Source organism: Colossoma macropomum, unplaced genomic scaffold, assembly GCF_904425465.1.
Source record: "Colossoma macropomum unplaced genomic scaffold, Colossoma_macropomum, whole genome shotgun sequence".
In the NCBI taxonomy this organism is placed as follows: Eukaryota; Metazoa; Chordata; class Actinopteri; order Characiformes; family Serrasalmidae; genus Colossoma; species Colossoma macropomum.
Genome location: NW_023494801.1, coordinates 4039964 through 4063757, shown reverse-complemented (window position 1 = coordinate 4063757; position 23794 = coordinate 4039964). Strand labels below are relative to the sequence as shown.

Below are 23794 nucleotides of genomic sequence, written 5' to 3'. Positions count from 1 at the left end.
CTTTAAGTTTTTTTCTTAAATTTGCTCTTGAGAAAGGTCCTAAGAAAAAGTCTACGTCAGATTCATGACGTGTTCTCAAACCACAGAATGGTTCACACCTTCGTGCTCTTGAGTGTGTGTAGATTCTGTTCCTACCTAAGAACAAATCCCAAATAAGAAAACACTGGAGAATAAGTATTTCTTCTAAAGAACAGTTGGTGAGTGAGGCCCATTGAGAGGGACCAAGACTCAAAAGTAAAAACATTGTCCAAGATCATGAAGAAGGAACATTGTGTGGAGCCAAGACTCTAAAGGAAGAACTCACTAAGATTATGAAGAAGGAACACTGAGAGGAACTAAGACTCAAAAGGAGAAAAACACTGTGAGGAACGAAGACTCAAAAGGATAATTACCCTAAGATAACGAAGAAGGAACACTAAGAGGAACCAAGACTCGAAGAAAAACTCCCCAAGAGAATGAGGAAGAAGCATTGAGAGTAACCAAGACTCAAAGAAAAGCTCCTCAAGAGAATGAGGTAGAACCACAGAGGAACCAAGACTCTGAGGAAAATTAGCTAAGATCATGAAGAAGGAACACTGAAAGGAACCAAGACTCAAAGAAAAGCTCCCTAGAAGAATGTGGAAGAACCACTGAGAGGAGCCAAGAATCAATGAAAGGCTCCCCAAGAGAATGAGGAAGAACCATTGAGAGGAACCAAGACTCAAAAGAAAAAAATTCTCCAAGATCATGAAGAAGGAACACTGAGAGGAACCAAGACTCAGAGAAAAGCTCCCCAAGAGAATGAGGAAGAACCATTGAGAAGAAGAACCACTGTCCTCTGAAATGTTTTCTAAGGAAAAACTCCCTAAGATCTTGAAGAAGAACCACAGAGAGAAACCCAGACCCAAAATGGGTACCCATGCTCCTCTGGGGTGCACGGGATAGTGCTGTAGGACACAAGTAAGACAAAAAAAGGCATAGAGACATATAGAGGACAGATCCCTGAGAGAAACCAATGATGTTAAAAGTCAGAAAACTGGTCAAAAATGATCTGGAGGATCTCCTGATTGTGTGGGAACACATACAAGATGATAGATGTAGCAGATGATGGAACAAATACTGGATGGTTAATGTAAAACTGAAGAAGGTCAGTGTGAGTTTAAGGCAGTATTATAACTTCTAGAAACCGGGGTTCATGCTGAGGTTAGTCAGCAGTCAACTACCGGATTAAAGCCTCTGGAGCAACCACGCAAGCCCTTTTGATTCCACAAGCATCATCTGTAATGAGTTCTGCATTTACATTTCAACAAATTTACTGTGGAACTGAGGACAGCCAGATGTTAATTGGTCATGATGTGTGAAGGAAGAAGGCAGTAAAGGCTCATGACTTTGCGGTTATTTGATTTGCTAGAAAGAAAATGAGTGGCTTGTATTTGAAACATCCCTAAAGGGGGAGACTCCATAGCCATCGCTTCAGCAGTCGAGTCAGTACTGTCTCCTGGAAACAGAAGCTCGGTCCCTTTGAGCCACGGAGCTTTCCTGACCTTCTCCTTCTCCCCTCGTATAAACCACAGAGGGAGAGATGAATGACTGTGGCAGAGATATGCAGATAAAAGTGACATGTGTCCTCAAGAAAAAGACAAGTAAAGATCCCCGTGGGACATCAGCAAGAGACACAGATAGACAAGCATAGATAAAATGCCTCTGGGCTGACGGACGGAGGGCAGGAGCAGTTTAACAGTGAGGAAACATAATGAGAGAGATGGGAATAGCCTCGGTATCCAAATGCTGCTATTCTGTACTGAGTGAAAGTAGGATTAAGTGTTACTCTATGGGACCTGGTGTCCCAAATCCATCCGAGCACAACGGATCATCATTAGCTGGTGCAGCTAGCATGACCTGAAGCACTCAAGAAACTTGCCACACAAAACACAAATCAATTTTTCATCCAATTTTTTCACCATATTTTTCACCCCATTTCAGACATCAAGGCTGTGCATGTACTTTCTGAGCAGGCACCACTTTTGCTAGGAGAGTTGCAAGTGTAGCACAAGTAATAAGACTGTAGCACTGAACTAAAAAGCCATTAATAATGTCTAAAAAGTGATAATCCTAATTAGTGGAACAAATTGTCAACTGTAAAAAAAAGAACAGAAGCATATGAATTATAGATAATAATAGATTAAAATAATGATAGACTGATAGATATTTAATTTTCTCCACGATAATTCTGATTGTCCACAAGGGGGTGCTATTAGCACACAAGTAAAAATATTGTCCATTTTTGAAAGAGAGGAAATCCACACCAGCAGGATCTTGACCATGAATGTAAACTGGAAAATCCTAAAGCCTAAATAACACAGGGTGTTACAGCCCTAAACTGGACAATTTGTGGGCATTTGATATGTCACAAATATCTTTTTAAAAACATTTGAATGTATTCTATATTGTTCAAACTACCAAATGGTCAAAAACAACTATTGCAACATAGGACCCCGGAGCATAGGGCTCTGAGAACATAGGGCCCAGAGAACATAAGAACCTTGGAACATAGGGCCAAGGAAACATAGGGCGCTGGGATCATAGGACCCTGGGAAGATAGGGACCTGAGAACAGAGGGCCAAGGGAACATAAGACCTTGGAAAACGGGGCCAAGGAAACATAGGGCCCTAGACACATAGGACCCTGGGAACATAGGACCCTGGGGAGATAGGACCCTGGACATATGGTACTCTGGGAACATAGGGTCATGAGAACAGAGGGCCCAGGGAAAATAAGACCCCTGGAACACAGGGCCAATGAAAACCTAGGGGCCTGGACACATAGGGCCCTGGGATCATAGGACCCTGGGAAGATCGGACCCTGGACATCTAGGACCATGGGAACATAGGGTCCTGAGAACAGTGGGCTCAGGGAAACTAAGTTCCTTGGAACATAGGGCCAAGGGAACATAGGACCCTGGGAAGATTGGACCCTGGACATCGAGGACCCTGGGAACATAGGGTCCTGAGAACAGTGGGCTCAGGGAACCTAAGTCCCTTGAAACATAGGACCATGGGAAGAGAGGACTCCAGGAAGATAGGACCCTGGGAATACAAGACTCTGGGAACATAGGCATGTTCCCAGCTCCAAGACATCTGTGATTGGCTAACAGTGCACTGAACAATAAAGGGAACAGTGCACTGAACAATAAAGAGAACAATAGAGGCCAATTATGTTCTCATATACTATAAGTCACGGATTGCGATGGCATTGCTGGGTTTCAAATCCTGAGAACATAGGACTCTGGGAACTTCCATGGCCATGGCATTGCCAGGTTTTGCCAAGCATGTTTTCACGTTACTGTGGTGCACCACAAGGGGGTGATAGAGTATGAATCGTATTGCATGTAAACCACATCTGCTGTTATTCCAGTAGCCACAACAATAACAAACCTGCCCACAGTTAGGAAATGCGTGGTGCTTTCAAACAATTGATGGGGACTGAGAGTTTTTAGTCCCTCTTGTCCCATGGGCTAAAGCAAGCTACAGCGGCCCCTTGATGAAAAGCTCAGAAAGCCTAAAACACAATGGTGTTAAAATCAATTTTGCATAGCTTTAAGCATGCATGTCTGCATACTTGCATTGGATATGATTCTGGCCAAGCAATGAACTGTTTGAAGGATCTGGGCCTGGATCAATAATTTCTAGCCACTTTCAAATGATACCGTTGATGCATATTGCTCATTTTCAATAAAGCGCAGCCATCTGTTCCACCAATACCCATACAAGATCCGGAGGCAGGGATGGCGACAGGCGCTAAGTGTATTCATTTAGGAGTCGTAAATCAGACCATTGTTTGGAGCTGACGGGCTGTAAATTCAGCAGGACAGGGGGATGGAGCTGTGTGAAGACAAATGGAAGGCGGAGGTTAATGCACTCAGTCCGGCATTAGCCTCCGTCTGTGTGGAGCACTCAGCAGGAATTGCAGTGCTGCCGGGGGGGGGCACAGGGGGGCTTTGTGTTATTGCACCACCTGCAATACATCTACCTCTGATCCTCATGGGCCTGTCATGCTGGAGAGGGCTAATGCTGGTATTCACACACAAAGCCAGGCAGGTAAAGAGTGCAGTTCCAAGTATACAAGGTCACCATGTCAACAAAAGGAAAAGAAGGTATTATTGTGACTCCAATTCCATGAATTTTCTAAATGTCTAAAGGTTAAAATGTAAGCACAGTCATTTGGAGTGGTTCGAATTAGAACTGTTCACAGTGGTGGTGATAGGAACCAGACATCTGAAGAGTTTAATGCCTTTAAAAGTTCCCTCACAGAAAGTTTTTACATGAAATGGTTATGAATGCACTGCATGATGTCTGAGACATTGTTTTATGATAGTTTTGAGAAGGTTTTGGTCTAAAACATATGTTTAAAAGAACATTCATGGTCAAGGGGTACATGCAGGGTGTTATCTGGCAAAATAGACCCCAAAATATATTTTTCCGATTTATCGCTATTTTACCATCATCAACATTCCATATAAAAACTCAGAAGACACATATAGATTCACTGGTGGTTTGGGTAGTAAATAAAATGGCTGTGATTGTGTTGTGACCCTTGGTTCATAGTACGAGCACAAACCACTCTGAATGACTTTGCTTATATCTCAAATACTGAATTATCCAAAAATTAAAAAAACAAAAAACAAATCAGTGGAATTCCCCCTTATGCTTAAGATGTATTATCCAATAATGTCTATGCATTATTCAATAACTACTATGAAACTACTATTTGCAGTGGTGCTTGAAAGTCGTGAAGCCTTTAGAAGTTTCTATATTTCTGCATAAAGTTGAACTAAAACTTAAACAGATTTTCAGTCCTAATAGTAGATAAAGAGAAACACATTAAACAAATGAGACAAAATATTAGACTTGGTCATTTATTTACTGTGGAAAAGGATCCAATATTACAGATCTGTTAGTAGCAAAAGTATGTGAACCGAGGATTAGCAGATAATTTGAGGGTGAAATTAGAGTCAGGTGTATTCAACCAATGGGATTGCAATCAGGTGTGAGTGACCACCCTGTTTTATTTAAAGAACAGGGATCTGATCTTCACAACACATGACCTCAGAAGAAGAGTTGTTGAAAGGAAAACACTGCATTCTAGCATGAAAACCTTATCCCATCTGTGAAACATGGTGGTGGTAGTATCATAGTTTGGGTCTGGTTTGCTGCATCTGGGCCAGGACGGCTTGCCATCATTGATAGAACAATGAATTATACCAGCAAACTCTAAAGGAAATCGTCAGGACATCTTTCAAGCACCACTGTACATAGTTATAGACATAAATACAGATATATAGTTATGACAATAAAGAATGAAAGTTTGTGATGACATAAATACCGTACAGAAGAACATTCACAAGCACACAGATTCCTACCTGAAGATGAAGATGAAGAGCATGAGCAGCATGCAGAAAGTGGCCACGTTGTCCATGGTCTTCATGAGGACCACCAGCTGTCTGCGCAGAGCTGGCATAAAACGCACCAGCTTTATCACCCGCAACAGCCTGAACGTCCGCAGCACGGACAGACCGCCATCAGACTGACCAATGATCTCACAAACACTGTACACACATACAAAAGAGACAGAGATTTAGTTTTGAAAAGTTTTCAGCAGATATTCTGTCTGAACAAACATAATCCAGTGTTTCTTCTGGAATTAAGAGTATTGACCGAAAGTTTGCCCCTCTTTTCTGTAGTAACAGTGCACTCTTCTGGAAAGGCTTTCCTCTTGGACTGAAAGGACTAACAAATTGATCAATTAAACATAAAAATCAATATTTTAATTATTTTAAAGAATAGGTATTTTATAGTAACATTCAGTATATCACTGACGTCAGAAGAAAACCTTGTATCTCCATTTTTGTCGTTTTTAAGTTTTTGACAATTTGAAAATGCCTGTTGCCGTTTATATTGCATGTAAATTTCATGATGAATGGGTTAAAAGAAATGACCCAAAGTATGTTTTTTCCTTCTCCTGTAAAGTTACCACTTCGGAGATACGAGGTTTTCTTCCGACAACAGTGATATCTAGGAAAATTTCCACTTATGCCAGAGGGGGTGCCAAAATCTCAAAATCTCAAAGGCCTTTTGTTTTTAACACCAAGACCAAGTTTTACAGAAAAAACCCTTAAAACTGAAGGTAAGTTCTGAAAACACATTAACACTAATGGCTTCTTTCACAGCTCATGGCTGCTTTTAGGCTTTCAGGCTGAAGCTGAGCCTCAAACTGCATTACAGAACAGCACCTGCTTTGTCGAGTTTCAGCTGTTCAGCTGGTGTTTAACTTATTTTAGCAGAATAGACTTTCTTTGCTTCCATTAGTACCGGATGGCTCTATTTCTTCTACTTTGTGCTCGTGTTTGCAAAAGTTTCATTAAAAAGTATTTTCAATTGTTTCATCTGTAAAAAAAAAATGACTCAGTGTGAACTCAGGATGGCAAACACTGAACTAACATTATTATACATAATTATTAATATGTGCCATCAAGTCAGTTCTGGCTTTTGGTGACCGTATACGTGTTTGTTCTGTTTTTTGTTTGAGTCTTTACGCTTCTAAATGACTTGCTCATTTTACTTTGATTGTGTCCATCCATCTTATCACTGGTCATCCTCTTCCTCTTTTGCCTTCAACCATTCCAAGCATAATAGCCTTTTACAATTAACTGTTTTTTCCTTATAATATTGTTATTTGTCTGTGCCTGTATGTGTTGTTTTCTTTCTTCTCTCCCATTCGCCTCTTTCCTTACTTTTAACTGTCTCTCTCCTATAGGCTAGTGTGTCAATCACTTTTACCTGTAGAATGTCATTTGGTCAATCATTGTCCAGGGTACTTGCACAGGCAGAGGAACTTGGTCTTTAAAGCAGCCCAGCAGAGTTAGTGTTAGCTGGAGCTGAAAGCTGAAGCTTCTTGTGACATTTCTTGGCTGTTTACTTATTTGTCTGCTCTCTGCTATAATATGTTTTAAGACTTTTAGCCCTGCTAACTTTGTAGCCCTGCTAGCTTTGTCCCTGTTTGTAGCCCTGCTAGCTTTGTCCCTGTTTGTAGCCCTGCTAGCTTTGACTTTGTTTGTAGCCCTGCTAGCTTTGTCCCTGTTTGTAGCCCTGCTAGCTGTGTCCCTGTTTGTAGCCCTGCTAGCTTTGTCTCTGTTTGTAGCCCTGCTAGCTGTGTCCCTGTTTGTAGCCCTGCTAGCTTTGTCTCTGTTTGTAGCCCTGCTAGCTGTGTCCCTGTTTGTAGCCCTGCTAGCTTTGTCCCGTTGTAGCCCTGCTAGCTTTGTCCCTGTTTGTAGCCCTGCTAGCTTTGTCTCTGTTTGTAGCCCTGCTAGCTTTGTCTCTGTTTGTAGCCCTGCTGCTTTGTCTCTGTTTGTAGCCTTGTTAGCTTTGTCTCTGTTTGTAGCCCTGCTAGCTTTGTCCCTGTTTGTAGCCCTGCTGCTTTGTCCCTGTTTGTAGCCCTGCTGCTTTGTCCCTGTTTGTAGCCCTGCTAGCTTTGTCCCGGTTTGTAGCTCTGCTAGCTTTGTACCTGTTTGTAGCTCTGCTAGCTTTGTCCCTGTTTGTAGCCCTGCTGCTTTGTCCCTGTTTGTAGCCCTGCTAGCTTTGTCCCTGTTTGTAGCCCTGCTAGCTGTGTCCCTGTTTGTAGCCCTGCTAGCTTTGTCTCTGTTTGTAGCCCTGCTAGCTTTGTCCCTGTTTGTAGCCCTGCTAGCTTTGTCCCTGTTTGTAGCCCTGCTAGCTTTGTCCCTGTTTGTAGCCCTGCTAGCTGTGTCCCTGTTTGTAGCCCTGCTAGCTTTGTCTCTGTTTGTAGCCCTGCTAGCTGTGTCCCTGTTTGTAGCCCTGCTAGCATTGTCTCTGTTTGTAGCCCTGCTGCTTTGTCCCTGTTTGTAGCCCTGCTAGCTTTGTCTCTGTTTGTAGTCCAGGTAGCTTTGTCTCTGTTTGTAACCCTGCTAGCTTTGTCCCTGTTTGTAGCCCTGCTAGCTTTGTCCCTGTTTGTAGCCCTGCTAGCTTTGTCCCTGTTTGTAGCTCTGCTAGCTTTGTCTCTGTTTGTAGCCCTGCTGCTTTGTCCCTGTTTGTAGCCCTGCTAGCTTTGTCTCTGTTTGTAGCCCTGCTAGCTTTGTCTCTGTTTGTAGCCCTGCTAGCTTTGTCCCTGTTTGTAGTCCTGCTAGCTTTGTCTCTGTTTGTAGCCCTGCTAGCTTTGTCCCTGTTTGTAGCCCTGCTAGCTTTGTCCCTGTTTGTAGCCCTGCTAGCTTTGTCTCTGTTTGTAGCCCTGCTAGCTGTGTCCCTGTTTGTAGCCCTGCTAGCTTTGTCCCTGTTTGTAGCCCTGCTAGCTTTGTCCCTGTTTGTAGCCCTGCTAGCTTTGTCCCTGTTTGTAGCCCTGCTAGCTTTGTCCCTGTTTGTAGCCCTGCTGTTGAGCCCTTGTGCCTTACCTTAGACACACCCCATCTCAGGATTGTAACAAAATGTCCTAAATAAGGGCTGTGATTTGGTTATCTGGGCTTTGGGTGAGCAGTGAGATTTGATTTGGTCAAGAATCCATTTGTTTTCCTTGCTGTCCAAGGTACTCTCAAACATCTCTGCCACACATCCATAAAGAACCACAGCAAAGACCATGGCCTTTATTGACCTTTATTGATGAGTTGGTCAGTGGTCCTTGCTTAACCCCTGATAGCAAGAGGATAGTGGACCACTGTCGGCCCACTGATGGAGTATTAGACAAAATTCCATTTATCATCACTCATTTTCCACTATCAGTCCAATTTACTGATTTACTAAACTAAGTTATCATGATAAATTAGTTTAGTAAATCATTTTAATCCAGCACAGCGTCAGCAACAACATTTTCTATAAAATCATTTTATATCAGGCCTAGTCATGATTTTTTTCTCTCTCATTTGTTTGTAATGTTTGTCTATTTTCCAAAATAAAAGTTTGTGTGCACTTAAAATCTGGGGAGATTAAAAACTAGTTCAAACTTGTATGCATGACAGTAATCTCGGTGGTCCGAGGTGGACCAGCAGTGGTGTACAGTGGGGTGCTGACCTTATCAAGCCAGCGGACCAATATATGCTCGTTATCAGGGACACTAGATGTTGGAACATTGCTGTGAGGATTTAATTACATTTAGCCACATGAGAATTAGCGAGGTCAGGTACTGATGTTAGATGATCAGTTCTGCATCACTCCAACTCATCCCAAAGGAGTACCGTCCAGAGAATGTGATTCTATGCTCCACTGCATTGCACCCTCTCTACATGGCGTTTCCCATGGTGACCTTAGGTTGGAAACAGTGTTCACTCTGTGGAAGTCACATGACTTTCATGTCCACTCAGAATGCTAGAACAAAGTGCACTGCATTTTAAATGAGCCCCTTCGAGTAAAATTTGAGCAAATGAAACAAATGTGATTGGAATTACTTACACATAAATGACCATGACTAATAATATTAATTATTCAACAGCCCTACTTATAACTGAAAATATGATTTGCATGTTTTTTCACTGTCTTCCCAATTCCAATACATCTGCCACACTGACCTGATGATAACGATGATGCCATCAAAGATGTTGTACGGGTTCCTCAGGTACTCAAAGAAGCCGAAAGCCGTCAGTTTGAGGATCATCTCCAGGGTGAACATGCTGGTGAAGACTATATTGCAAATCTCTAGCACATTGGTCAGCTCCTCAGGCTGAAGAGAGAGAAAAGAGCAATGAGGAGAAGAACAAAGGAGGAAGAGGTGAAGAAATCATTTCAATCCATTATGCTGCAATGCAACTTTTGACATTAAATGGGCGTGTTTTAATTTAAGGGAGTGTATTGTGGAGCCTTAAACGCTTTCATTTTACCATATTTACACACAATACAAGAACAGAAATGACAGCACCAGTGGAGCACAGCAGATAAAGAAACAAATTCAGCAAAGGAGCAGATCTTCAATGTGCTTCCAGCAGCTTCACTCCGTAAATGGCAACCTGGGCCCATGAATAATTAGTAGCAAAGTTGGTGCTGCTGTTTCTTCTGCGTGGCTTTTCTTAAGATGAATAGTACTGTAGGAAAACAATATAGCAAAGCCTTTTCCCAGACTAAGAAACAATTTTCACAGTGTTTTAACATCGTGATGGTGGTTTTCACAAAAATGTGTGCTTCTACAGTAAGATGTGGTTCAGAAATGACCTCCTAGAGCATAGGTCATCGACTAGATTTGACTGGGGCCAAATACTCACACAGCAAACAGTCTGGAGTGTCTGTAAGCTGAAAGTGCAAGAATGTTGATGGTGATTCATTGAATTGGTCATTATGAGTAAAAATAAATAATTAGCATAAGGCCGTCATGTTTTTTAATGATTTTCTGTCCTCTTGGATTCATGCTGACTGCTAAAACTCTGATACACAGCAGGGCAGGCTTTATTTTTAATTACAAATTGAGCTACATATTCAATATCAGATATTTGCGTGAATCATGTTGCTGTTTCAACTCTTCGTTGGAATATGAAGGCTAAAAGCAGAGCAATAATATCAGGATTTTGGGTGATTTTCAGAACCAAATTACTCACAGATGCTGATGTTACAGCTTGATGATGTCAAGCTAGGTCCAGTGGGCCAGCTCTGCTGAATGTCCTGATATGTGGATCATGTCTGTAGCTTAAACTGGTCTGAAGTTATGAAGCCTAGAAGTCTTATTTTAAATATATGTTTTCTGTTATTTTCCAGATGCTGAAAAATGAATAACTTGGACATAAAAGCCATTTAGTTAAACAAATGAAGGGTGGTCTCTGAGTTTTGCACAATAATGTAGGATATTGTCATTCAGATGAAGAAGGGACCACATGACTGATGCCAGGCTGAGTGTCACCTGTATGATCTGTTTATCGCTGTGAGCTGCTGATGATACCGAGCTGTAAGGTGGTGATGAGCTCAGTTGGAGTCATAAATATCTCCACAGCGCTGTGGTACGAGGGATTACTCCACACGCGCCGAACAGATAAACACTATCTATCTCTGTCCAGGCTTCAGCCATCTGACACCAAAGGCCCTGTAAAAAATCACAGTGCCTCTATCACACTTGATAAACGGCAGGCTGTTTGTATGAGGGCGCGCAGGGTGGTCAAGATTTTGGGCTGGATACAGTAGAAGAACATAACCTTTTCTCTCTCTGTCTCTGTCTCTCTCTCTCTCTCTCTCTCTCTCTCTCTCTTTCTCTCTGAGTATCCTGACACCTCCATCTCTTTCTGATCAATATCCCTTCATCACCGAGCCTGGGCAGAGAACAACCAACTGAAGGACGAATGAAAATAAAACCAGTGGCAACACTGAGGAGGTGCCATTTAAAGTGACGGGATATTGACATGGCAATCAAAGCAGATAATGGCAAAGAGCTGGAAACCTAAAGAATCACTAAACTTCCTCCAGCTATGAGTTCTCTTCTCCTTTCCTTTCCTTTCCTTTCCTTTCCTTTCCTTTCCTTTCCAGTGGCAACAATGAGGTAAAAAAATCCTTCCTTTCCTTTCCTTTACTTTACTTTACTTTACTTTACAGTGGCAACAATGAGGTAAAAAAATCTTTTCCTTTCCTTTTCTTTCCTTTCCTTTCCTTTCCTTTCCTTCCCAGTGGCAACAATGAGGTAAAAAAATCTTTTCTTTCCTTTCCTTTCCTTTCCTTTCCTTTCCTTTCCAGTGGCAACACTGAAGTAAAAATTTTCTTTTCCTTTCCTTTCCTTTCCTTTCCATTCCAGTGGCAACAATGAGGTAAAAAAAAACCTTTCCTTTCCTTTCCTTTCCTTTCCTTTCTTTTCCTTTCCTTTCCAGTGGCAACATCGACGTAAAAAAATTCCTTTCCTTTCCTTTCCTTTCCTTTCCTTTCCTTTCCTCTCCTTTCCTTTCCTTTCCAGTGGCAACATTGAAGTAAAAAATTTGTTTCCTGTCCTGTCCTGTCCTGTCCTGTCCTGTCCTGTCCTGTCCAGTGGCAACACTGAAATAAAAAATTCGTTTCCTTTCCTTTCCTTTCCTTTTCTTTCCTTTCCTTTCCTTTCCTTTCCTTACCTTTCCTTTCCTTTCCTTTCCTTTCTGCAGAAGTGTCAGCACCAAGGATGTATGTCATTCTCCCATTTCTTTCCTCTCCACCTGTTTCTCTAAACGCATCATTTACGTTTCCCGATCATGCCTCTGAATGTGTTGGTCTATCACGCGTATCAAATCTCAGTCAGTTTGCAGTCGTTGATACCCACAAAACCACCAGCTTCTGCTGATGTGTGTAAATATTATGATCTTTTTGTCATATTTTCAATATTCCCAGTGTTACAATGACACGAATCGCTCAGAGCATGTGTCTGACTCACGGTGAATGATGTCATTTCTATACAATACACCAGCGTACAATGGGCCATGCATCATAAAACTCAAGAGAAACAACGCTGGGGCTCATTCAGTGCTGTGTATCAGCGCATATGTGTTCCATTTAAACAATCTATACCGGTCTACATGTTTAATAAGCTGAAACTGCTGCGTAATGGAAGCGCAACAACTCTTTTTTCTGCATCTGCCTCCCTCTTTCCCCCTCTCCCCCTCTCCACAACACTGTTATTTTTAGATTCTTCAGAGATGAGAGAATAGGGATCTACTGCAGGGAGAGAAGAAGTGAGGGGGTGGATGAGACAGCAAGAGGGAGAAAGAAATAGACACAGTGAGAGAGAGAGATTGGGGAGAAGAGGGGGAGGAGAACAGCAGGCTCAAACATACAGCAGAGCTAAAAGTGTTCGAGAGACATTAACTCCGCAGAAATGGTGAAATATTCTTTCACGACTCCATTAGTTTGACTGGCACTCCTTATAAAGACGCCTTTACTGGAGACAGCAGCTATTATACTAACTGACTAACACCAAGAAGTAGATAAAAGAGACAGGAATTTCTTCAAAAGCTTCAAAACATACTAATCGTGAGGTGCCAAAATGTCCTAAGAACCAGCACAGAAATCAGGGGAAGCGTCCCTGTATTTTTATGGATGTGCAGTACTTTATATTTGGACCCACCTGATTGAATACAAGGTTTTTATAATCTTGGGGTGCGTCACTAAAACATACATAGTTTGAGGTGCAAAGAGGGAAGGTGTGTGAACAGCTGCAGGCCATTTTTGAGCCCTAAACCTGCATAATGTTGTTTTATAAACAAAAAAATAATGCTGTTGTTGGAAGAAGATCTCCTATCTCCAAAATGGTAACTTTACAGGAGAAGGAAAAAATCTACTTTACTTTTAATGTAAGTCAATGGAACCAGAAGTCTTTCCAAGCCATTTTAGGTCATTTCTATTAGTTCATTCTTTATAAAATTTACACACAATGTAAAGGACAACAGGTACTTTCAAATTCTGTCGAAAACTAAAAAATGTCAAAAATGGAGTTTTTTTCCCGACAGCAGTGATAAGTAGAGTTGTCCTGCATTTTGAATACATTCGTTTTTCATCAACCGTTATATCTCCTGCTTGGTGTGTATTCGAGTGTGTGACTGTGGGCATAAAAAAAATTAGCTACTAAACCACACATCAAAAATCTGATTGGACATCACTCAACTCATTTTGCATAAAGTTCGTCAGTACCATTTTAAAATAAGACTACCCTTATAAATGGTTCACGAATGGTTTGAAATCAGTTTATTAATAGATGTCTATTCAATCTTAAAGACCTCATTAAAAAGCGTTTACAACACATGAATAAAAAGGGCAACAGCAACCTGTCAACAGTGAACCCGCATTCATTTATACTGTCAAACTTCAGATTTTGATGTTTACTGATCTTACTTTGTTTTCTTCATCAGTCAGCATTAAACCTGTCAGCTTCATCACAAATTCATATTCATCAGATATAACAGCTTGCTTTTGACCTTTTTAGTAATGTGTTATAACTGCTTATTGATGATGGCCTAATGGACAACAGTAACAAACTATTTTTAAACTATTTATAAATGCTTTATAAAGGCAGTCCTATTTTAAAGAGGTATCAGTTCATCCAGAAGGAGCGAAAGCAGAGAGTGTGCATCAGTAGCTTAATGTATCAGTTATGTGGACATATTGTCATCTCTTGGCATGTTATGGAATATCATGACACTCTGTTTGATGCAATATATATATATGTGTATATATATATATATATATATATATATATATATATATATATCTGTTGTCGGAAGAAAAACTTTTACAGGAGAAGGAAAAATCCTACTTTACTTATAATGTAAGTCAATGGAACCAGAATTTTTTCCAAGTCATTTTGGGTCTTTTCTTTTAGTCCATTCATCAAGAAATTTACACACAATGTAAAAGGTAACAGGTATTTTCAAATTATGTCAAAAACTGAAAAACGTCAAAAATAGAGATACAAGGTTTTCTTCCAACAACAGATATATATATATATATATATATATATATATATATATATATAAATCATTTTGCATGACGTCTCTGTTCACATCACATATATATACTGCTTAAAATTTCAGCTCCTTCAACTTAAAACACCTTCACGCATCTCTGCTAACAACGCTGACAGTATCAAGTTCTGCCACTAGACAGCCTGCATTTATCACAGTAGGCTACGCTTGCTAGGTTAGCTTTTCTTTGATGGATGTTTTTCTCATTTGCTCAGATTCAAAGACAGTGATTATTAATTTACATAATTGGGACAGAAATTCTGGCTAAATTCTGGCAAAAAACATCAAGAAACTGAAAAGTTATTCAAAGGATCGACTTTGTACATGTAAAATAAGATCTACCTGATTATGGATTTAGGTATCTTGGGGCCTTAAATGCCTATTGCATTTGATGGGTTGATTTGTTTGGGATAAAGTCTCTGCGTAATTTCCTCAAATCCTCAAAGATATCCCAGATTAAAAGGTCACAGTCTGGATGTTTACATCAGTGTTGCACCACAGGATATGCTCAATAACAATAATGTGTCACACAGCCACGTCTATTAGCAGGTTTTGTTATTTCATCAGTGTAAGGTGGAATAACTATTACTGAGGGAGCTGCAAGCACAGCCAGTTAAATAAGATTATTCACTCCACAGTTATTACTGTAAAAACTGCACACTGCAGATTCACACTGGATTGAAATCACTCCACAATTATTACTGTAAAAACAACACAGAAGGTTCATGCTGGATTGAAATCACTCCAAAATTATTACTGTAAAACAGCAAAGTAGATTCATACTGGATTAAAATCACTCCACATCATTACTGTCAAGCTGTGGAAATGCAAAAACTTTGCATGCTGTGACTCACACTCGTCTACTATCACTCCACAATTATTACTGTCAGAGTGTAAAAATAATGCATACTGCAAATTCATACCGGATTAAAATGACTCCACAATTATTAATGTCAGGTTCTAACAATGTAAAAAATTACACATACTGCAGATTCATACTGGATTAAAAGTACTCCATAATAATTACTTTAACACTGAAGAAACTACACACAGTATAGATTCATCCTGGATTAAAATCGCTTTGTGATTATTCACCGTCAGGTAAAACTCGGCGCTCCAAACTGGCCTAACTGCAGCTTTATCTCAGATTAGAGTCAGAAGGCCCTTTATTTACCTGGTTGTGGTGCTCAATGCCCATGCTGATGGTATTGATGAGGATAGCAATCATTATCCCTCTGTTGAAGTATTTACTCTCCACGATACTCCACAGTTTCGTCCGCATCTCATCCCACAGGTCCTTACAGCTCCCCAAGCAGGAGCGCTTCTTTTTCTTTTTCTTCTTCTTCTTTTTCTTTTTCTTTCCATCTTCCTCCTCATCGTCTTCCTCTTCGTCCTCCGTGTCCTCCTCCGTTCTCTCCTCTAAGTGGTTCTCCTCCCGGTCAGCTTCCTCCAGGGCTCCTTCTTCCTCCCTGTTGGCTGCACATTGCAGACATTCCTCAGGGTTTGGAGTGATGGGCAGGGATATGACATTGTCCAGAGTTTGGGGACTATGCTCTAGCTTGCTTTGGTGTGGACACTGAGACACTAGGAGAGAACAGAAGGACATGGTGAAATGGTGTGAGAATAAGGATGGAAAAATGTGTCGTCATGGTGGTGCATCAATTTTGCTTATTCGATTCTGGAATATTATAATTGATTACAATCAATTATTTTAAAAAAAAACTATTATAATTATAATGTATGTATTAAGGGCTACAAATATTAAAGACACTTAAGTGCAGTGGGGCCATAATAATGCACTTGTAATGCCCTTATTACGCATTGTCATGCCAATAACTGGCAAATAACTGGCTTTTCTACTCTACTAAGCAATAACTAGACTGTATTCAAATATTATACATCATAATCTTTTGCATAACATCACTCGATATAAAGATATTCAACTAGTGCTTTGCTCAGACAACCTGATGAGACTCTGTCTAATAAATTAGATACGGATGTTGTTAATAAACACAATGTATGCATGTTTAGATAAGGGCTATGCACTTTATGGCCCGTGCCCGTCACCCGGGCCCCGATGACGGCCACGAGAGCCAGCAGGAAGGCAGGGCCTGGGTGGCGGAGTTCGGGACTCACATCCCGCCTTCGTGCCTCTCGTGGCCGTCATCATCATCATCCCCTCTCTGACGACTGACGTCCTCCTCCCGCTGTCACTCGTGTCCCTTCACAGTCTTCGGGATTCGCTCGCTGTCCCCCACTCCCTCGCGGTTCTCCTCTCCCTGTCATCCTCACGGGGCTTCGTCCTCACTTGGAGTTCGGGTTCCGCCTTCCTGCTGGCTCTCATGGCCATCATTGGGGCGGCACATGTCACACACTTACATAGTTTTAGTAAAAATGAACTAGAAATCTCAGCTTTAGAATGGAGTGCTGTATTTATTCACAGGTAACTTAATTTTCTATTCATACACTGATAAGAATTAAAAGAAAACACCAAACTAGTGTTTTAAGAGAATCTGATTAAGCTGAATGTAAGCTAGAAATATATTTATTCTCCATAGAATAGGGGTCTGTTTGCCTTTACTTAGAACTAATTGGTGATTTACTATTTATGAATTCATAAAGTGCATTTCCTGAAAAAAAAATCAGCCTGATTCCCTGGTATTGGAGGTGACAAACCAAACCAGTTAAAATATTGTTAGGTGGTTACTATGGTATCTCTCATGCTTGCTAGATGGTCGCTGTGGTGTTCCATGTAGTTGCTTTGGTGTGCCAGGTGGCTATGAGGTTAGAGAATTGTTACGTAGTTGCTAAAGTGTCCCAGGTGGTTGCTAGGGTGACGTAAGAGGGGCGTAGAAGCTTTTGTCCAAATAATATACAATGACTAAAAGGTATATATAAGAAGAAGGATTCAAATTCAGAATATGAAACAATCCAAAACAATTGGAGTTGGTTCGATGTGGATATCTTGAAAATCTGATGTTGATATCTGATGTTGAATAATGTAAATCAGCTAACAATGGGGTTACATGCTGCGCAGTCACTAATAAATATTCCATACAGTCTCAACACTTAATTAAGCACTGTGTACATCATGATATATGATCTGATGCACTCAGATATAAAATGCTTAGGTTTTTTCCTTGTGCTTGATGGAGTTTTGACGGCCTGAGCTAAAGGCCTTGCTCTAATAGTAATGGTTCAGCACTGATGTAATTAGTTCTTCCAATCACGTTTGAGTATTCAGTGTAACTCTGTATTATTCCAGGATGATACTATGTATGTAAAACATGTGTAAAACATAGGTTATGTGGACATAAGCATCCACATTTGGACTCTTAGCTTAATGCACTTCATACATTCAGTAATTTTCCAAAGTCTATTAACATCAGTACATCATCTCAGATCTACTCTAGAAGCCCATCTAGTGGAATATCATACATGTTTCATTTCAATGTATTTTACATGTCTGTCTATGTACATGTCTGCTGAGTGCTATAACTTGTTTTACCTCTTTGTTTTGATATTTAAATTTTAATGTTTACCGCTGTGTTTTATAGCAGGATCTCATCCAGACATCTCTACATAGAAAAAACCTGAACCGCACTGTGTTGAAGACAGAACGTGTGGTATTTGACTGTGAGGGGAAATCAAAGAATACTAAATCATGCATCGATGAAACTTGTTAGTGAAAGTAATGAAGCTCAAAATGCCACATGACCGAACTGAAAAGACTGAAGTGCTTTTAGTGAGTGCTTTTAGAGAGAACTTCTCGCTTCCCTACTGAAGTTCTCCTATATATGCTGCTCTCTTAATGGCTACCTCTCTCTTTCTCCTCGACTGACCCACACCTGACTCTTTTCTAGACTCAGTGAGTCCATCAGATGTGGGTTCAGCATGACATTTGAAAATGGTACACTGGGGTTCACTGAATTTACAGTACATTGATTTTTGGAGGGTCATTTTGGAGTTTTTATCTACTGGGATGGACCACTACCAGCTCAGCCTACTGAGTCCACAAAATCATTGCAAATGGACATTTATGTCAAGAAATGTCCTCCATAGTTCAAGTTACGTACTGCTCTTAATCCACCAATTACACTTTGATTTACAATGGGTGGAACCTATTTTGTGGAAAAAAACCTTCTGAAAGTTCTAGATACATCACTGAGTGTGAATAAGTAGTCTAGAGCAGGTTTAAGCAGGTTTTGGTTAGTTGTTAGGAATGGAAAACAGTGGCATCAGCTCTATGCCAGGACTCTTTACTGAAAGAGTCACTGTAGAACTGATACATACATGTGCAAAAATACAGTCTATAGCATCCCATAGAGCTGCTAGAAGAAATTAGCTTTAGAAAGACAGTAGAAATTTTGGTCTCACTATATTTGGATAGTCCACTGTGAAATTTCTCCGTTGTGGGACTAATAGGAGTCACATAATAATAATATAGTCCCCTATAAATTATCTACAAATGCTCAAATTGTTAACAAACTATCTGAAACTTTTTTTATTCTAAACAGGGGTGGGGTTAGGATTTGGACCAGGATTAGGGCTAGGACCAGAGTGAGGGTTGGGTTTAGGTTGTGGGTTGAGGTTAAGGTTAGGGTTGGGATTACAGCCAAGTTTAGAGTTAAAGATGATTTTGGTCAATTTAGTAGATATTTAGTTGAATGTAACTTGAAAGTAAATTAAGTATCTACAAAGCATCTAAAGTGGATATCCAAATAAAGTGTCACTTCACTTCAAAAAGTCTGGTTCTATTGAGTGGATTTGAATGTAGAAAAACATTTTGCACTGTCAGTTTGGTGTTTTGTGGTGAATAAAATCACAGCTGGGATGATCTACTGTGACCAAATCACAGCCATGATTCTAAAAAAATGCTGTGCCTAAAAAATAACCCTCACCTTGAGCTGAGTGGCAGTGATGCCTCTCTCCGTTTACATTTGCCCCTCCTCTGGACCTGCCCCTCCCTCCTCCTGGGGGCGGGCGCTTTACCCCGCAGCGTGTAGTAGAGCGCAGCGGAGCGGCGGCGGGCCTTTCGCAGGATGTGGCACACCAGCTGGAAAAGCTCCTCATAGCAGTCCCCGGGCTCGGTCATGGAGGCCAGCGTGCTGGAGGACAGGCAGCGAGCGCGCTGCTCCTGCATGAGCTGGTGCTCCCGCTGCTTCGTCTCCGAAAACTGAGTGGCGATGACCACCAGGCACAGGTTAATCATGAAGAAGGAGCCAATCTGATGGTCAAGAGACAGAAAAGGTTCAGGATCAAGGCCACGTGTAATAAGCAGAGGTGGGTAGAGCAGCCTAAAGCCATTCTCTAACAAAAATGCTGTTGCTACACTTAAATAATGCATGTTAGTTCACATTTTGGTCTAACATAAAATGCTAAAGCTCCAAAGTAAGAGGCGTGAGCAACAGTAAAGCAGTCCTGGAGCTCAACCATGAAATTAAATCAAAATTAATTAGGAACTAAATATGAAAACCTAAAGTGGAAACAAGGAAAAAGTCAACTCCTTTCCTGACTTCTGTATCTAGTACTTCGGAGTTTGTACCAAACACTTGCCCAGTTTAAATGTAGAACTTTTAAGCATTTCAACACAATGTAACTAGACTGTCTTGTCATATCACATTACCCAAAATAATTATCTAGAACTTTGGAGTTTGTACCCAACACTTGCCCAGTATATGCATAGAACTTTTAGGCATTTAATGTAACTTACCAACTTATCTAGACTATCTTGAAACTTACCATCATGGTACATTACCCAGAATAATTATCTAGAACTTTGGAGTTTGAACCAAACACTTGCCCAGATAATACATAGAACCTGTTGGACATTTCAGTGTAATGTGCTTACAGTGTCTTGGAATTTAAGATCATGTTACCCCAAATAGTTATTCAGTACTTTGGAGTTTGTGTCAAATGCTTGCTCAGTTAATACCTAGAACCTGTTGGGCATTTCAGTGTAATGTAGACTGATCTAGACTGTCTTGGAATTTATCAATATGTTAACCAAAATTTGTATCTAGTACTTTGGAGTTTGTACCAAACATGTACTTAGTTAATACCTAGACCCTGTTGTGCATTTGAGTGTAATACGGCGATATTGTCTTGGGACTTAGTATCACATTGCCCAAAATAATTATCTAGAACTTTGGAGTTTGTACCAAACATTTACCCAGTTAATGCCTAAACCTGTTATGCATTTGATTGTAATGTAGCTAAACTGTCTTGGAACATTACCCAAAAGAATCAGCTAGTACTTTGGACTTTGTCCAAATGCACTTCCAGTTAATACCTAGGTTCTAATACCTAGAACCTATAGCTACATTGAGTTTAATGTAGCTATACTGTCTTGGAATTTACAATCACATTACCCAAAAGAATCGCCTAGTACTTTAGAGGTTGTCCCAACACTTTTCCATTTAATATATAAGTTCTAATACCTAGAACATACAGCTACATTGATTGTAATGTAGCTATACTGTCTTGGGACTTACTATCATATTACCCAAAATAATCACAAAGTACTTCAGAGGTTGTCCAAACACATTTCAAGTTAATACCTAGAACCTTGTGTGCATTTGAGTGTAATACAGCTATACTGTCTTGGAAATTACTATCACATTACCAAAAAGAATCACAAAGCACTTCAGAGTTTGTCCAAACACTTTTCCAGTTTATACCTAGGTTCTAATACCTAGAACCTATAGCTACATTGAGTGTAATGTAGATATACTGTCTTGGAACTTTTACATTACCCAAAAGAATCACCTAGTGGAGTCTCTCTCAGTTAATGCCTAGAACATGTTGGATAGTTCAGAACTCGAGGAACTGTAAAAGAACGTGTCACCAGTTTGCTTGAGTATAAGTAAAAGTATCCTTTGAAAATACTCATAAAGGTACACATCTGTGTGCAAAGCTGTACTTGTACTGAATATTATTGTTTAAAAGTTTGGATACATGTGTAAAATTATGCACTTGAGTCAGCTGAATGGGATTGAGTGAGTTATAAGTGAGGTTCAGTTAATATTTCACACCTAAAATGAAGAAAATGAGGTGATTTTTCTTTGAGTTGTGGGGAAATGATCTATCTGTCTGGAACAATGTAAGCAAATTAGAAAAAGAACAGAGGTAATCAGTTTTATAATGAAAGAGCGACGTGAGTCTAAACTTTCCTTTCAGTCATTCACGCAGTAACGCACCTCATTCAACTAATTAAAGTTTGAATAATGACAATAATTGCTTGATCAGTCGAGATCAGATAATGTGTGTTACTCTTTGGTAGGAACAGAAGATCACGGCAGACTTTGTGAATAAGATTAAGACCACTTTGTTCAATAATTCAGAAGGAGGTAGAAGCTATGAAAAGGTTGTAGGTTTGTATTGAGCCAGGGAAAGTATCTAAAGACGAGATGATTGTTATTGATTTGGGAAATCATTATCTGTGTAAGAGCACCTAACAGCGAGGTTAAGACAAAAGGATTAACTCGCTCATGCTTAGATTATCTGCTCACGATGGATTCTGATACCAGGCCTTGAGCGGCACGGCAGATTAGCAGGGAACACTTTTAAGAAAAACAATAAAGTGTAAACTTCTTTAGATCAAACTGTTATTTTTTATTTGGAGGCAAACTGTGCCAACAAAACATATTTTGAGCCCCCTGAGCGACGTTTGCCTGAGTTGTCACATGGGAGCCACCAGAGCTGCTAGAGTCACCAGAGCTCCATCTCCGTTGGATCACCTGTCCCTCCTGCCTGACCTGATGATGCTCTGCATGACTAGAATTACCACAGCGGGGCCACCAGCATCTGGCACTGATCATGAACCCTATCTCTCACTTTGACAGAGAACCTATGAGATAGTTCTAATGGTAACACTTTCTATGAATGTCACGTTTGTAAGCATCTATAAACACATTTATAACATACCTTCATAAGGCATTATAAACATGGTTAGAAATATTTATAAAAATGAACTACACTGAATTACACTTTATAGCCATGTTGGTAGCACTTTCTATGAATGTCTCCTTTGTAAGCATCTATAAACACATTCATAACATGTTATAATGCATTAATAAGGCATTATAAACGTGGCTATAAATATTTATAAAAATGCATTATACATTATAGCCATGTTTATTATGCATTATGAATTGTTAACATAATACATTATAAGTACTGATCATAACAAATTATAAGAGCTCATAAGTTGTATTTGTCCACTCTAAGTAAAGTGAAGCGTACTGTACTAAAGCCTCCTCCAGTGTTCAGAGTGAGGCTATGAGTTGAAGTATTTACTGAAGGATTTACTGAAACACTAAAACATACACAGTAAAGCACATTACAGGCTTCAAATGACAGAGTTTAAACTAGAGCTGCCATCAGTGTTTTACCCAATGTGGGAAAGGTAATGTACACCACCGTTAGCTTGGTATTTGTCTTTACTTTACGCTCTTCAAGCTGGGACTGACTTCTTTGGCACTGACAGTATAACATGTTATTAACACTACTTATAAGGCATTATATTAACAATTCATAATGTATAATAAACATGGAGGTAACACTTTCTATGAATGTCACCTTTGTAAGCATCTATAAACACATTTATAACATGTTATAATGCATGATTATAAACATTTATAAAAATGAATTACACTTTATAGCCATGTTTATTATGCATTATGAATTGTTAATATAATGCATTATAAGTAGTGTTAATAACATGTTATACTGTCAGTGCCAAAGAAGTCAGTCCCAGCTCGGAGAATTTAAAGCAAAGACAAATACGAAGTTTATTTATGGGATTTCCAATATTTTATTTCTCACCGCTGGTGCTGTTAGGGCTGCATTTTGTTTAAAATATGAAACGTGGTTAAGTTTACAAGTTTATACGTTTTTCTTTCATATTTTGAGTGATACTATTGGGAATAGGGGCGGCACGGTGGTGCAGTGGGTAGCGCTGTCGCCTCACAGCAAGAATGGCCTGGTTTCAATTCCCGGCCGGGTGACCAGGGTCATTTCTGTGTGGAGTGCCTGTTCTCCCCATGTCTGAGTGGGTTTCCTCCGGGTACTCCGGTTTCCTCCCACAGTCCAAATACATGCAGTCAGGCCGATTGGACATGCTAAATTGCCCCAGTGTGTGTGAATGTGTAGATCTGTCTGTCTGCCCTGCGATGGACTGGTGACCTGTCCGGGGTGTGTCCTGTCTTCTGCCCAATGGCAGCTGGGATAGGCTCCAGCACCCCACCACGACCCAGAGGGATAAGCAGTTTAGATGATCTATGTATATTGGGAATAGGGACGAAATGCTGGTTGGAAAAACAGTAGTTCAGAGAGCAGTGGTTGGCAACCTCGAACCCCGTGTCTACG

The 23794-nt window shown here is 40.3% G+C and overlaps 1 protein-coding gene across 1 annotated transcript in view; it reads right to left on the bottom strand.

Moving 5' to 3' along the window:
• The window catches only part of cacna1ia (calcium voltage-gated channel subunit alpha1 Ia), a 295143-nt gene that overhangs the window by 72301 nt on the left and 199048 nt on the right, over positions 1 to 23794 (bottom strand). The window contains 5 exon segments of the mRNA XM_036589758.1: positions 5399 to 5584; positions 9545 to 9696; positions 15600 to 16009; positions 19327 to 19408; positions 19410 to 19652. Coding sequence (XP_036445651.1) covers positions 5399 to 5584; positions 9545 to 9696; positions 15600 to 16009; positions 19327 to 19408; positions 19410 to 19652 — 1073 coding nt within the window.